General features: G+C 46.5%; 1 protein-coding gene across 4 annotated transcripts in view; it reads right to left on the reverse strand.

The window, feature by feature from the left end:
* Positions 1–14,417, reverse strand: part of LOC110497368 (zinc finger protein 827) — a 96,248-nt gene that overhangs the window by 13,196 nt on the left and 68,635 nt on the right. For all 4 annotated transcript variants that reach the window (XM_036954284.1, XM_036954283.1, XM_036954282.1 and 1 more), the window contains exons 6-9: positions 11,001–11,246; positions 8,984–9,038; positions 8,462–8,562; positions 2,614–2,757 (exon numbers count right to left, since the gene is read on the reverse strand). In XM_036954284.1, coding sequence (XP_036810179.1) covers positions 2,614–2,757; positions 8,462–8,562; positions 8,984–9,038; positions 11,001–11,246 — 546 coding nt within the window. The remainder of the gene's footprint in view (positions 1–2,613; positions 2,758–8,461; positions 8,563–8,983; positions 9,039–11,000; positions 11,247–14,417) is intronic.

Genomic DNA, 14,417 nt, shown 5'->3' on the forward strand with positions numbered 1-14,417 from the left:
CCTCTGTTTGGATCTCTCATCCAATGGATCGCTTAGACGGTAGAGTGTGTGCTGTGTTCACATGTATTTACATGTATTTATACACTGAGTGTACAAAACATTATGAACACCTGCTCTTTCCATGACATAGACTGACCAGGTGAATCCAGGTGAAAGCTATGATCCCTTATTGATGTCACTTGTTAAATCCACTTCAATCAGTGTAGATGAAGGGGAGGAGACGTGTTAAAGAAGGATTTTTAAGCCTTGAGACAATCGAGACATGGATTGTGTATGTGACATTCAGAGGGTGAATGGGCAAGACAAAATATTAAAGTGCCTTTGAACGGGGTATGGTAGTAGGTGCCAGGCGCACCGGTTTTCTTCAAGAACTGCAACGCTGCTGGGTTTTTCACACTCAACAGTTTCCCGTCTGTATCAATAATGGTCCACCACCCAAAGGACATCCAGCCAACTTGACACAACTGTGAGAAGCATTGGGGTCAACATGGGCCAGCATCCATGTGGAACAATTTCGACACCTTGTAGAGTCCATATCACTGACAAATTGAGTCTGTTCTGAGGGCAACAATATTAAGGTGTCCTTAATGTTCTGTCCACTCAGTGTATGTATTTCTGTGTATTAATATGTATGTATATGTAGTTGTGTGTGTGTGTGTGTGTGTGTGTGTGTGTGTGTGTGTGTGTGTGTGTGTGTGTATATATATATATATATATATATATATATACATACATATATATATATATATATATATATATACACACACACACACACACAGTGCCTTGCGAAAGTATTCGGCCCCCTTGAACTTTGCGACCGTTTGCCACATTTCAGGCTTCAAACATAAAGATATAAAACTGTATTTTTTTGTGAAGAATCAACAACAAGTGGGACACAATCATGAAGTGGAACGACATTTATTGGATATTTCAAACTTTTTTAACAAATCAAAAACTGAAAAATTGGGCGTGCAAAATTATTCAGCCCCTTTACTTTCAGTGCAGCAAACTCTCTCCAGAAGTTCAGTGAGGATCTCTGAATGATCCAATGTTGACCTAAATGACTAATGATGATAAATACAATCCACCTGTGTGTAATCAAGTCTCCGTATAAATGCACCTGCACTGTGATAGTCTCAGAGGTCCGTTAAAAGCGCAGAGAGCATCATGAAGAACAAGGAACACACCAGGCAGGTCCGAGATACTGTTGTGAAGAAGTTTAAAGCCGGATTTGGATACAAAAAGATTTCCCAAGCTTTAAACATCCCAAGGAGCACTGTGCAAGCGATAATATTGAAATGGAAGGAGTATCAGACCACTGCAAATCTACCAAGACCTGGCCGTCCCTCTAAACTTTCAGCTCATACAAGGAGAAGACTGATCAGAGATGCAGCCAAGAGGCCCATGATCACTCTGGATGAACTGCAGAGATCTACAGCTGAGGTGGGAGACTCTGTCCATAGGACAACAATCAGTCGTATATTGCACAAATCTGGCCTTTATGGAAGAGTGGCAAGAAGAAAGCCATTTCTTAAAGATATCCATAAAAAGTGTTGTTTAAAGTTTGCCACAAGCCACCTGGGAGACACACCAAACATGTGGAAGAAGGTGCTCTGGTCAGATGAAACCAAAATTGAACTTTTTGGCAAAAATGCAAAACGTTATGTTTGGCGTAAAAGCAACACAGCTGAACACACCATCCCCACTGTCAAACATGGTGGTGGCAGCATCATGGTTTGGGCCTGCTTTTCTTCAGCAGGGACAGGGAATATGGTTAAAATTGATGGGAAGATGGATGGAGCCAAATACAGGACCATTCTGGAAGAAAACCTGATGGAGTCTGCAAAAGACCTGAGACTGGGACGGAGATTTGTCTTCCAACAAGACAATGATCCAAAACATAAAGCAAAATCTACAATGGAATGGTTCAAAAATAAACATATCCAGGTGTTAGAATGGCCAAGTCAAAGTCCAGACCTGAATCCAATCGAGAATCTGTGGAAAGAACTGAAAACTGCTGTTCACAAATGCTCTCTCTCCATCCAACCTCACTGAGCTCGAGCTGTTTTGCAAGGAGGAATGGGAAAAAATGTCAGTCTCTCGATGTGCAAAACTGATAGAGACATACCCCAAGCGACTTACAGCTGTAATCGCAGCAAAAGGTGGCGCTACAAAGTATTAACTTAAGGGGGCTGAATAATTTTGCACGCCCAATTTTTCAGTTTTTGATTTGTTAAAAAAGTTTGAAATATCCAATAAATGTCGTTCCACTTCATGATTGTGTCCCACTTGTTGTTGATTCTTCACAAAAAATACAGTTTTATATCTTACATACATGTTTGTGTGTCCATTGTGTCCAGTCTGTGTACTGGGATGCAAAGCAGCCTTCTGGCTTGGTAATTAGGCGGGCAGTTTTCCCACTGAGACTAATCATGGTGGTAATCTCTTTAAAGGAGAAGGTAATCCAGTCTAGTAAACCTTATTTACTTTTTACAGGGTATTACACACACAGTCACACACACGCCAAGGGAACGTTGACAAGACATGTCACAACACACACACAGGGAACTGTACGTAGAGATGGAAAGGGAGTGTGTGTGTTAGTGGACTCACCTGTGTGTAGAGACAGGTGTCTGGACAGGGTCTGCTGTCTGCCAAACACCTTGCCACAGACAGGACAGGGGTAGAGCTGCTGACTGTTCAGTATCCCCTGGGATATCCCGTTCCCCCCCGGCTCTCCAGTGTCCTTCTCTGGGTCTGGAAACACACAGACAGAGTACCGTCACCATCACAGTTCACCATATTTGACTCACAACCTTCTCATAACCTGCACCGGGAGGCGACCTGAAAGTTCATATTGTAGGAAAGCATTCAGCAACTGAAATGGAATGGAGTCCAACCTTGTTTCATATTACTTCAACTCCACTCCAACCCTCAGCCTCGTTTCATATTATTCCAACTCTCAGCATTGTTTCATATTAATCCAACTTCACTCCAACCCTCAACGGTGTTCCATATTACTCCAACCCTCAACCTCGTTCCAAATTACTCCAACCCTCAACCTTGCTCCATATTACTCCAACCCGCAACCTTGCTCCATATTACTCCAACCCTCAACCTCGTTCCATATTACTCCAACCCTCAACCTCGTTCCATATTACTCCAACCCTCAACCTCGTTCCATATTACTCCAACCCTCAACCTCGTTCCAAATGACTCCAACCCTCAACCTCGTTCCAAATGACTCCAACCCTCAACCTCGTTCCAAATGACTCCAACCCTCAACCTCGTTCCAAATGACTCCAACCCTCAACCTCGTTCCAAATGACTCCAACCCTCAACCTCGTTCCAAATGACTCCAACCCTCAACCTCGTTCCAAATGACTCCAACCCTCAACCTCGTTCCAAATGACTCCAACCCTCAACCTCGTTCCAAATGACTCCAACCCTCAACCTCGTTCCAAATGACTCCAACCCTCAACCTCGTTCCAAATTACTCCAACCCCCAACCTCGTTCCAAATTACTCCAACCCCCAACCTCGTTCCAAATTACTCCAACCCTCAACCTCGCTCCAAATTACTCCAACCCTCAACCTCGTGCAAAATTACTCCAACCCTCAACCTCGTTCCATATTACTCCAATTCCACTCCAACCCTCAACCTTGCTCCATATTACTCCAATTTCACTCCAACCCTCAACCTCGTTCCAAATTACTCCAACCCTCAACCTTGCTCCATATTACTCCAATTCCACACCAACCCTCAACCTCGTTCCATATTACTCCAACCCTCAACCTCGCTCCAAATTACTCCAACCCTCAACCTCGCTCCAAATGACTCCGACCCTCAACCTCGTTCCAAATGACTCCAACCCTCAACCTCGTTCCAAATGACTCCAACCCTCAACCTCGTTCCAAATGACTCCAACCCTCAACCTCGTTCCAAATGACTCCAACCCTCAACCTCGTTCCAAATGACTCCAACCCTCAACCTCGTTCCAAATGACTCCAACCCTCAACCTCGTTCCAAATGACTCCAACCCTTAACCTCGTTCCAAATGACTCCAACCATCAACCTCGTTCCAAATGACTCCAACCATCAACCTCGTTCCAAATGACTCCAACCATCAACCTCGTTCCAAATGACTCCAACTCTCAACCTCGTTCCAAATGACTCCAACCATCAACCTCGTTCCAAATGACTCCAACTCTCAACCTCGTTCCAAATTACTCCAACCTTCAACCTCGTTCCATATGACTCCAACCATCAACCTCATTCCAAATGACTCCAACCATCAACCTCGTTCCAAATGACTCCAACTCTCAACCTCGTTCCAAATTACTCCAACCTTCAACCTCGTTCCATATTACTCCAATTCCACTCCAACCCTCAACCTTGTTCCTTATTACTCCAACCCTCAACCTTGTTCCAAATTACTCCAACCCTCAACCTCGTTCCAAATGACTCCAACCATCAACCTCATTCCAAATGACTCCAACCATCAACCTCGTTCCAAATGACTCCAACTCTCAACCTCGTTCCAAATTACTCCAACCTTCAACCTCGTTCCATATTACTCCAATTCCACTCCAACCCTCAACCGTGTTCCATATTACTCCAATTCCACTCCAACCCTCAACCTCGTTCCAAATTACTCCAACCCTCAACCTTGTTCCAAATTACTCCAACCCTCAACCTCGTTCCAAATGACTCCAACCATCAACCTCATTCCAAATGACTCCAACCCTCAACCTCGTTCCAAATTACTTCAACCCTCAACCTCGTTCCATATTACTCCAACCCTCAACCTCGTTCCATATTACTCCAACCCTCAACCTCGTTCCAAATTACTCCAACCCTCAACCTCGTTCCATATTACTCCAATTCCACTCCAACCCTCAACCTTGTTCCTTATTACTCCAACCCTCAACCTTGTTCCAAATTACTCCAACCCTCAACTTTGCTCCATATTACTCCAACCCCCCATCTTTCTCATACCAACACTATAGCCTTCTCAAGTTCTCATCATCTCCATGATAATCAGACTATACCACACTGTGCCCCTTGATAGTCTCTCTCTCTCTGTGTCCTCCATCACCCATCAGTCCTAAGCCCTCTAGTGTGTGGTTGTCCATGCTAATCAGACTATATAGTAATACACAACCACCCAGGGATACAGCAGGGATGGAGAGAGTGAGAGAGTGAGAAAGCATAAGAGAGAGAGAAGAGGAGAGAGAGAGAGAGAGAAGAGGAGAGAGAGAAGAGAAGAGAGAAGATGAGAGAGAGGCACGGAGGTGTGGGGAAAGCGTGAGAGGAAGAGAAAGTGAGAGAAAAGGGAGAACATGACAAGAAGAGATATAGAATTAACCTTCTGATGAAGGCACAGCTCTCAATTAGGATTCCATGCCACTCCTCCTCTCTCTTTATCCCCCTCTCCTCCATCGGGTGGGTAAATAAATAAATAAATAAAATGGACAGGGAGGGCTTCCGTCATTGACACAATGCAGCTAGTCTCAAATGGACGCCTGGCACCACACTAGCTAGGATCATATTGTTCTCAGTGACAGGGTAAGGGGAGAGTGGACTGACTATACCGTACTCCACACAGGATGGTCTTTCACATGGGCATTTAATAGGGAACACAGGAAATCAGCCCTTTAAGTCCACTATTTACCTGGCGTTAGCTTCTAAATAATAGTCAAATGGTAAGTACAGAAATGACTGTACCCACAGTAACCAAGGGGGGTGGGGCTTAGCAAAGGGTCAAAGGTGTTGCATTCTTTTGAAGTAGAGAATCAAAAAAAGAACCATTGTTATTGTCATCTAGCATGAATCTACTGTTAAACCACAGAAAAAATATATTCTTGACTGTTTTCAGTCTGACTGCGGGTACAGGCATCTTGACGTTAACTGTGCGGAAGACAAAAAAAAAAAAGGCTAGTTATTGGAGTCACCGTCCGTCACTAAATTAATTTGTTTTAACGAAGGCTTTCATAAGAGATGCAAGCTGGTGGTTTGATGGGGGGGGGGGGGGGGGGGGGCTAGGAGGCTCCATTCTCTGGTATTTTGGGGGAGATTTAATGGTGGAGGCATTAAAGAATAGATGTACTGGCCTTGGAGAAAGACAGAGGGGGAGATGGAGAAGTCTCAAGGTCGTCTAGCTAGAGTTGTATGCTGCTGACAGGTCTGGACTTCTCTCTCTCTCTCTGAAAAAAGAGAAGGAGAGAGACCAGAGGGAGGGATACTAAAAGACAATTCCATCTTTATCTGTCTGGACATGTGCTGGTTGGAATAGAGCAGAGAGCCTACTGTGTCTGTAGCTACCTGAAGTGAAGTGTGGGAATCTCTCAGTGAATGAGCACTACACACCATTATAAAACCCCCACATCAATGCACACCCTCATCCACACAAAACTAAACTAAACACAAGCCTGTGCCCTGATGGTATTCTACAATATTTCAGTCAAGTGGCTATACAGTAATAACACAACTAGTAATATATTCCTTAGTTGTAATCCTTCTGCAGGGACTGAGTCACTCCTCATAAGGGCCCCTGGACCTGCCGTACTCTGTGACTCACAACCTGACATACCAGTGGGAGTGTGTGGGTGTGTGTATATGTATGTGTCCCTGCATGTGAGTTGGCAGAGTAGAGGGGAGGGTGTGGGGGTGTGTTTGTATGTATATGTATGTGTCCCTGCATGTGAGTTGGCAGAGTAGAGGGGAGGGTGTGGGGGTGTGTGTGTATGACTTATTAGTACACTTTTCAGTATGACCCACATGAGGACTTGCCCCCTTGAATCAGTGGCTGCAGAGTGGTGATGCTCTGAGCTCTATCAAAGATTCACCAAAACCCTTGTCTGTTAAATCTCACCGACAGGTTTCACCATGGTGATGCCCCCCGCACGCCGGTCTTGGATTGGCTTCTCCCTTACTGTTCCTCCTACCACCTCCGTTTGTGTGGCTTAGTACTGAATGGGCACAGAGATCCTTAAGGGGCTTGTATCTCATCTCCTCAGACCACATAATCACATTAGCTGTCCTGAGGGGTTGAGAGGCTGGGCGAGGCAGGGTCGGGTGGGGGTCATCCAGCCACCCATGGACAGGGTCTAGGGGCCATCCTGGGGCCACAGTGGCCAAGCAACCCCAGCCAAAGCTCTGATAATCGGGCAATTAGAGGACCGGCGTGGGCCTTGAAGTGGTTAATGGTTTAATTAGTGTTATTAGAGCTGGAGAACGAAGGAGAGGGGAGGGAGGGACGGACGGCCTCCGAAAGGCTGGCTGGAGCTTGACCTGGGGCAGGGGGAGAGGAAGGACAGCCGCCACCATCACGACACACACACACACACACACACATGCTGTAAACAGCCACAATTACCGCCACACAGAGATAGTCACATTTTGAATGTGGAAATGTATGGGCAAAGTGGTACAATGCACCAGTCATTATGAAATCAAACCATGCAACTGTTTGAATTGTCATAAAGTGGTGTTTCAGTAATACAGGGGATTCTCAGAGTAACTGTCTGGATAATGAGTGGTGCTGGGGTGATACTGGGAAACTGGGTTAATGGGAGCACTGGGGAGGGTCACTACCCTTAGCACAGAACACAGCTGTGTGACTGACTGCACCCCTAGGAGAGAGACAGAGGGAGAGAGAGGGACAAAGATGGAGGGAGGGAGGGGATAGAGGGAGCAGGAAAAGAGGAAAGTGCAATCCAAAAGCAGAGAAAAGATGGTTGAAGGAGACAAGAGAAAGAACTGGGCATCGGGAAGAGACAGGGAGAGGGAGAGAGAAAATGTGAGCGATAAAAGAGAGAGAAAGAGCGAAGACACGGCTCTGCACGTTGCACCCTGGGAAGGGAGACCGTCGGTTGGGCGAATTAACTATCAGGACACCCTTGACACGTAGAAGCCAATCAGATTTTAATTAACTGGTAGATGGTGATGGAGGGAGAGACGGGTGAGGCTGGCACAGGCTAATTACCCTCTGTATCTCAGCCTGCCTGCCACAGGCACCATAGGGACAGCCACAGAGCATCCCCATTCCAGGGCCAGGGGAGGGGAGAGAAGGGCTGTCCAGGGCAGGGAGCCCCAAGGCTGGGTAGATGTGTGAGTGAGACAGGAGGTGGAAGCTCTGGAGGTGGAGGAATGGAGGAAGAGGGGTGGAGGAAGAGAGGGTTGGCCAGAGTTGAGGCCTCATGGCTGGGTAGATGTGTGAGAGAGCGAGGAAAGGCCTGGGGAGGTGGAGATGTGGCTGAGGGGGGTGGGAGGTTACTGTAATCAGCTGTGAGGGCCAACATTCTGACTGCATGTCTACATTATGAGTGTCTGTCTGGAGTGTGTGTGTGTGTGTGTGTGTGTCTTTCTGAGTGTGTGGCTCACTATAGTAGTCTGCCCACTGAATTTCATCTGTCTGTCTATCTGTCTGACAGTAATGATATGTGTGTGTGTCTCTCACCGTGGAGGGCTGTCCTAGCAGAGGAGCTGGCCTCTGCGGGGGAGGAGGACTTGGAGCGCTGGCTGAAGGGGGATTGTCTGAAACGCTCGTCCAGGAAGGGGCTAGGAGTGAACACACAACCACACACAGACACAGTCAGAGCAGTATCATGCTATAACAGCTCAATAACTAAAACAAATGCTTACGCTAAAATATGATAGCAATATGCAATTGTTTTTAAATAAAGTTGCAGAGCTCCAGGCCTCCCAATCTCAATGCTAAACCATAAGCCATATACCAAAACAGACTAACTGTAGAAATAGCAGCTAAGAGGAAAAGAAGCCACTATGTTCATCATGTCGAATGGTCGCTGGTTTGAATACCCGAGCCAACAAGGTGAAAATCTGTCGAGGCACTTAACCTCAACAGATTTTGCTCCAAGGGGTGCCATACTCCTATGGCTGACACTGTAAAACAACACCTTTCACTGCACCTATCCAGTGTATGTGACAAAACAACATATTTTTGTTGTTGTTGTCTTACCTGCTTATGCCCACCATGTTGCTGTCTTTGTGGTCGTTGGCTTTGCTGACTTTTTCTGCGACACACAAAAAACATCACAACATCAAAGAGGGTTATTAACCACAATGACAAATCATGATGGAACCACAAAGCGGTTCTTCAGGACATATTGATTATTCAACGTGACATTTCCCTAACCATTTTGCTGAAAAAACAATCCCAGATTGTAGCGTATAGTAACATTGTGGTCAAAGTAACCTGCTGTATAAAAACCCAGGGAAGTTGCATGGTTGTCCTGTTGCCTTGGTATATACTGTTTTAAGTGGTCAAAGTCAAAGAGATCATATTCAATTACTAGAGGGGCTATGTCATAAACCCCCAAAGTTCCAGAATGGTGTAAAAATGGCAGCCATTGTGGCCAGGGAGAAATCCAAACCAGTCTAATTGGAATGAATGGTAGTAGAGGCATAGGTGACACATTTCCTGATATCACTTATGCAGAAAAATAAAATAAGGCATGTGATTATTATTTTTTTACCTAAAATAATGTCATATAATTATAAAGTTTGTACAGGTTTTAGACTGTATAAATAGCCTATGAAATATATGTAAACGGACCATAAATGTCTCTCAGGTTGTTTTTTTGGAAAGCTGTGAGTGTTTATAATATGATACAATATCAGAGCTTGCTGCATTTACAACTTGTCTAAATCCTATCAACTGATTTCAGCCAGTGGCTGTGGATTGACTGCATTATTGGCATATTGGTTTGAAAAATTAGACATGTTAAAATAATTATTGGAATCATTCCACTTAAACTGGCTAACAAACATACTGTGCAGACAATCTTCAAAATTATTGTTTTACACAATATCTCATCACGCCACACTGGTTGACCAACTCCCTGACCAAAATGGCTGACCTTTTATGCTGTCATAAGAACTTTCATGTCCATTCTAGTATTCAAATTCCTAATTCTATGGTCAGAGTAATAAAACCCAGGGAAGGTGTATGGTTGTCCCTTGGCTTCAGCAGCCTACTAGTGATGACCTCATTATAGCAGCCTCTTGCTCCCTGGGTGGCACTGCTCTAGTAGCTGCCCCCCCAACCCCTCCTCGCCCCCCACTCCCTAACCCCTCCTCGCCCCCCACTCCCTAACACCCCTCTCCGTCAAACGGTTCGCCAAGGACAGAGGTCTCTCCGCGTTGCCATGGTGATGCCACACGGGAGAAATGTAGGGGGGGGGTAGTTGAGAGAGGGGCAGGGGGGCTAGTGTGTGCAGCCAAGTGTGCTTGAGCCGACATGTTTGAAAAGGAGTCGAGGAAGAAAGAGAGAAGGAGGGATAGAGAAGGAGAAGAGGAGGGAGGGACGTGGGGGAAGACAGGCACTTTGTAGACACTGCTCCCCATGGGGGCTTGTGTGTGTCTGCGTGCGTATCTGTGTGTGTGTGTCTGCATGCGTATGTGTGTGTGTGTGTGTGTGTGTGTGTGTACTTGCATCCCTCTCGCTGGAGAGATTTTTTTTGCCACAATTTCCGAGGTGCTACTGTATAAGGCATTTAGGCGTAGCAATCAGAGCTGGGGGGATAGAGCTGGGGGGATAGAGCTGGGGGGCATGGCCTGGGTCTCCTGTACCCCCCCCCCCCCACACACACACAACTCCCCCCACACAACCCCTGAAGTGTATGCAGGCTCCACTTCAGTGCTCTGCCATCAGGCAATACAAACAGCCGCCTCAATGTCATGGTCACAGCCAAGCAGGGAAGAAGTGTGTATAAAACCTACAGAGCACATTACAGGTAATATATAGTGTCCCCTAACCGCAGAGCCTCCAGAGGATGGAAGAGAAACATATAGGTTTTATGGCTAAGTATCACACCACATTTCAAGGTTGACACTGAGCACTGAGGTACCAGAGAGAGGTGTGTGTGAATGTAGTCAGGGAGGTGTGTGAGGGTACGTGTGTGTGTACATGTGTGTATGTTTGAGAGATTGTGTGTGTCGTATGTGTGTTGTGTATCATAGAGAACATTGCGCACCTGAGAGTTGGAAGAGGAGCTCGGAGGCCATTTTCACCGATATGTCCTGAGAGAAGAGGTCTTGCTTCTGGGGGCGGGACAACGCCTCAGGGAGGCTGACCATTGGCTCGCTCTTCTCACACGGCCCTAGAGTGCTCAAGGCCAGCAGGTGAGAAGAGGGCGGGGCTGGGCCGCTGGCCGGGTCCACCTCCATAGGCTCCGCCTTCACCATCACCTTCTGGTAGTGGGCGGCGTCCTTGTTGCTTTCTGGGGTAGGGGATTGGACGAGAGGGACAGTGAGTGACAGGGTTGAATCTATGAGTTCCTGTGACAACTCCTATCTACACTGAGTACACCAAACATTAGGAACACCTTCCTAAAATTGAGTTGCACCCCCCTTTCCCCTTAAAACAGCCTCAATTCACCAGGACATGGTGTCAAAAGCGTTCCACAGGGATGCTGACTCCAATGCTTCCCACCGTTGAGTTAAGTTGGCTGGATGTCCTTTGGGTGGGGGACCATTCTTGATAAACACGGGAATAAGGGATCATGGCTTTAACCTGGGTAGTGAGGGAAGTAATTAGCCTTATAGTTTGAGAAAAGCCAGTTCTGTTTTATCCAAAAGGTTATAATATATTTATACCATATACAACTCCACTGGCTTTCCTCAAAGCTGACTAGTAAGTGGATTTGATTCCCGGTAATGTCCTAATCTCTGCATTTTACAGATGATGCATGGATGTGTCTCATTCACAAAATATAGATAGCTAAGTTCATTTATCATACAAACCCTACATAGACTTCATATTACCTCATGGATGTTCAAAGAGAAATAACCTTAAAAAAACCTTGCAAATGCCTTTAACATACCCTGAGGACATTCTGTACATTTAATCAGACAAGATCTCTCATTCCATTCGTACTTTAATCTCCATCCATCAGGAGCACTCTAAACTCCGGACTGTCCTCACTCAACCTCCCCGAAATAATATGAGCCTGAATCCAAATGAAAATGGTTGGAATTCCCAAAATGTTTAATAAAGCCTGGACCATAACATCCATCCAACCCCTAAAGCGCTCCGTTCCTGAGTGGATATTGTCTAGTTATGTGATTATGTAGGGCTAGGATGCATCACCAGATCACACACTGGCTCAGGGAGCTAGGCAGCCAGCACAGGCTCACTGGTGTGTGTGTGTGTGTGTTATATATACAGTTGAAGTCGTAAGTTTACATACACCTTAGCCAAATACATTTAAACTCAGTTTTTCACGATTCCTGACATTTAATTCTAGTAAAAATGCCCTGTCTTAGGTCAGTTAGGATCACCACTTTATTTTAAGAATATGAAATGTCAGAATAATAGTAGAGAGAATGATTTATTTCAGATTTGATTTCTTTCATCACATTCCCAGTGGGTCAGAAGTTTACATACACTCAATTAGTATTTGGTAGCATTGCCTTTAAATTGTTGAACTTGGGTCAAATGTTTTAGGTAGCCTTCCACAAGCATCCCATAATAAGTGTTGGCCCATTCCTCGTGACAGAACTGGTGTAACTGAGTCAGGTTCGTCGGCCTCCTTGCTCGCACACACTTTTTCAGGTCTGCCCACAAATTTTCTATAGGATTGAGGTCAGGGCTTTGTGATGGCCACTCCAATACCTTGACTTTATTGTCCTTAAGCCATTTTGCCACAACTTTGGAAGTATGCTTGGGATCATTGTCCATTTGGAAGACCCATTTGCGACCAACCTTTTTCTTCCTGACAAACTATAGTTTGTTAACAAGAAATTTGTGGAGTGGTTGAAAAACGGGATAGCGTATGGTGTGTGTGTGTGGCTCAGTGGAGCACACAAAACAGAAAATATGCTACCACCATTAAATATGAAACAGTACAACAGTAACCTCATTCCAGCCCTATGGGCATTTTGACGGGGGGGGGGGGGGGGGGGGGGGGGGGGGTTGCGAGGTTGTGAACTCAAACGCCTCCTTGAAAACCCTTTGCTTCAGCTGCCGTCAAACAAAATAACACTTCTGATTCAACAGCGGTCGTTGTCTTTTCATATCTAGATTCTTGTAAATCAGGGCATCTCTTAGTAGATTTGAAAAATCAGGGTTGAAATAAACAACAACGTTGGTTAGAGAATCCCTAATGGAGGAAAAACCTTCCCGTAACCTCCCCATCCCTCTGGGTTATCAGACAGTGTTCAAGAGGTTAGCCAAATAGCAGACGCTAAAAATAGTCCCGGTGGCCGGCAGTACACGGCATCAGGATCTCTGAGGTAACAGATTTTGACTGTCTCGTCCAGGTTGTGTGTGTCTGTGTGTGTGTGTGTAAGTGTGTGTGTGTGGTGAGGAGCAGCAGGGAGCTCCAGCCATGCTGACACGGATGCTCATGGTGATTATGGATATATGAAATTGGGCCAGTAGCGAGGGGGGAAGAGGTGGGAGGGGGAGGTCAGGAGTACAGGAGAGAGATAGATGGAAGGGGGAGAGAGAAAGAGTGAGAGAGGGGGGAAGGAGGAAGGGGTGAGAGGGTATGCTGAGGTCAGCAGTGTAGGAGAAAGAGAGCGATAGACGGAGAGAGGCAGGGAAGGGTGAGGAGGCAGCGAGGCAGTAGTAACCCAGTGATGACCCTGCCCTCTCTGTGACCTCTCCTCTCCTGGATGGCTGAGCCTGGGAGGGGCGAGGCTAGTCACCGTTGTCTGAACCCGACCTACAGTGTGTGTGTGTGTGTGTGTGTGGTGAGGTACTACAAGCCTGAGTGGTGCGTTTACATTCGGAGTTGAAAGTATGTGAGTGCGCCAGTGTGTGTGTGCATCAAATCACATTTTATTTGCCACATGCTTCGTAAACAACAGGTGTGGACCAACAGTGAAATGCTTAACCAGTTGCATGCTAGAGCACCAGTGTGTGTGTGTGTGTGTGTGTGTGTGTGCGGTCAGCCCAGTGTGCCTGTGTGTTTACATGATGTATGTGTGTGTGTCCATCTGAGTGCGTTCTCTTTCCGGACCCAGGTTTCGGGGACGGTGGTAGCCTAGCCGACCCCATGTCGCCGACCCCATGTCACCCCCCCCCCCCCCCCCCCCGTCTGGAGACACAACTGACAACCATCGGCCGACTAATCCCTTAATCAGGTGCCCAAAGCCTGGCAAGAGCAGAGCGGTCGTGGGGGGGGGGTAGAGAGCACTGCGAGGCCGGGGTCAACCAAGGGACAGGCAGTCTCACGCACGCTCCCGTCTGTGGTTCACCACCCCTGCCATCAGGGGCTGAGCGGACTGCTGAGCGCCACACACACACACCGAGAGAGAGAGCTGGGATAAGCACACTTGCGTCACAGCTGAGATTCATTGAGCGGTCAGACGGTTACACACACAAACATTTTGCCCACACACACACGCTCGCTCAGAAAGTAGATAGACACACTCTCACAGTGAAA

The sequence above is a fragment of the Oncorhynchus mykiss genome, chromosome 19, assembly GCF_013265735.2.
Source record: "Oncorhynchus mykiss isolate Arlee chromosome 19, USDA_OmykA_1.1, whole genome shotgun sequence".
Taxonomy (NCBI): Eukaryota; Metazoa; Chordata; class Actinopteri; order Salmoniformes; family Salmonidae; genus Oncorhynchus; species Oncorhynchus mykiss.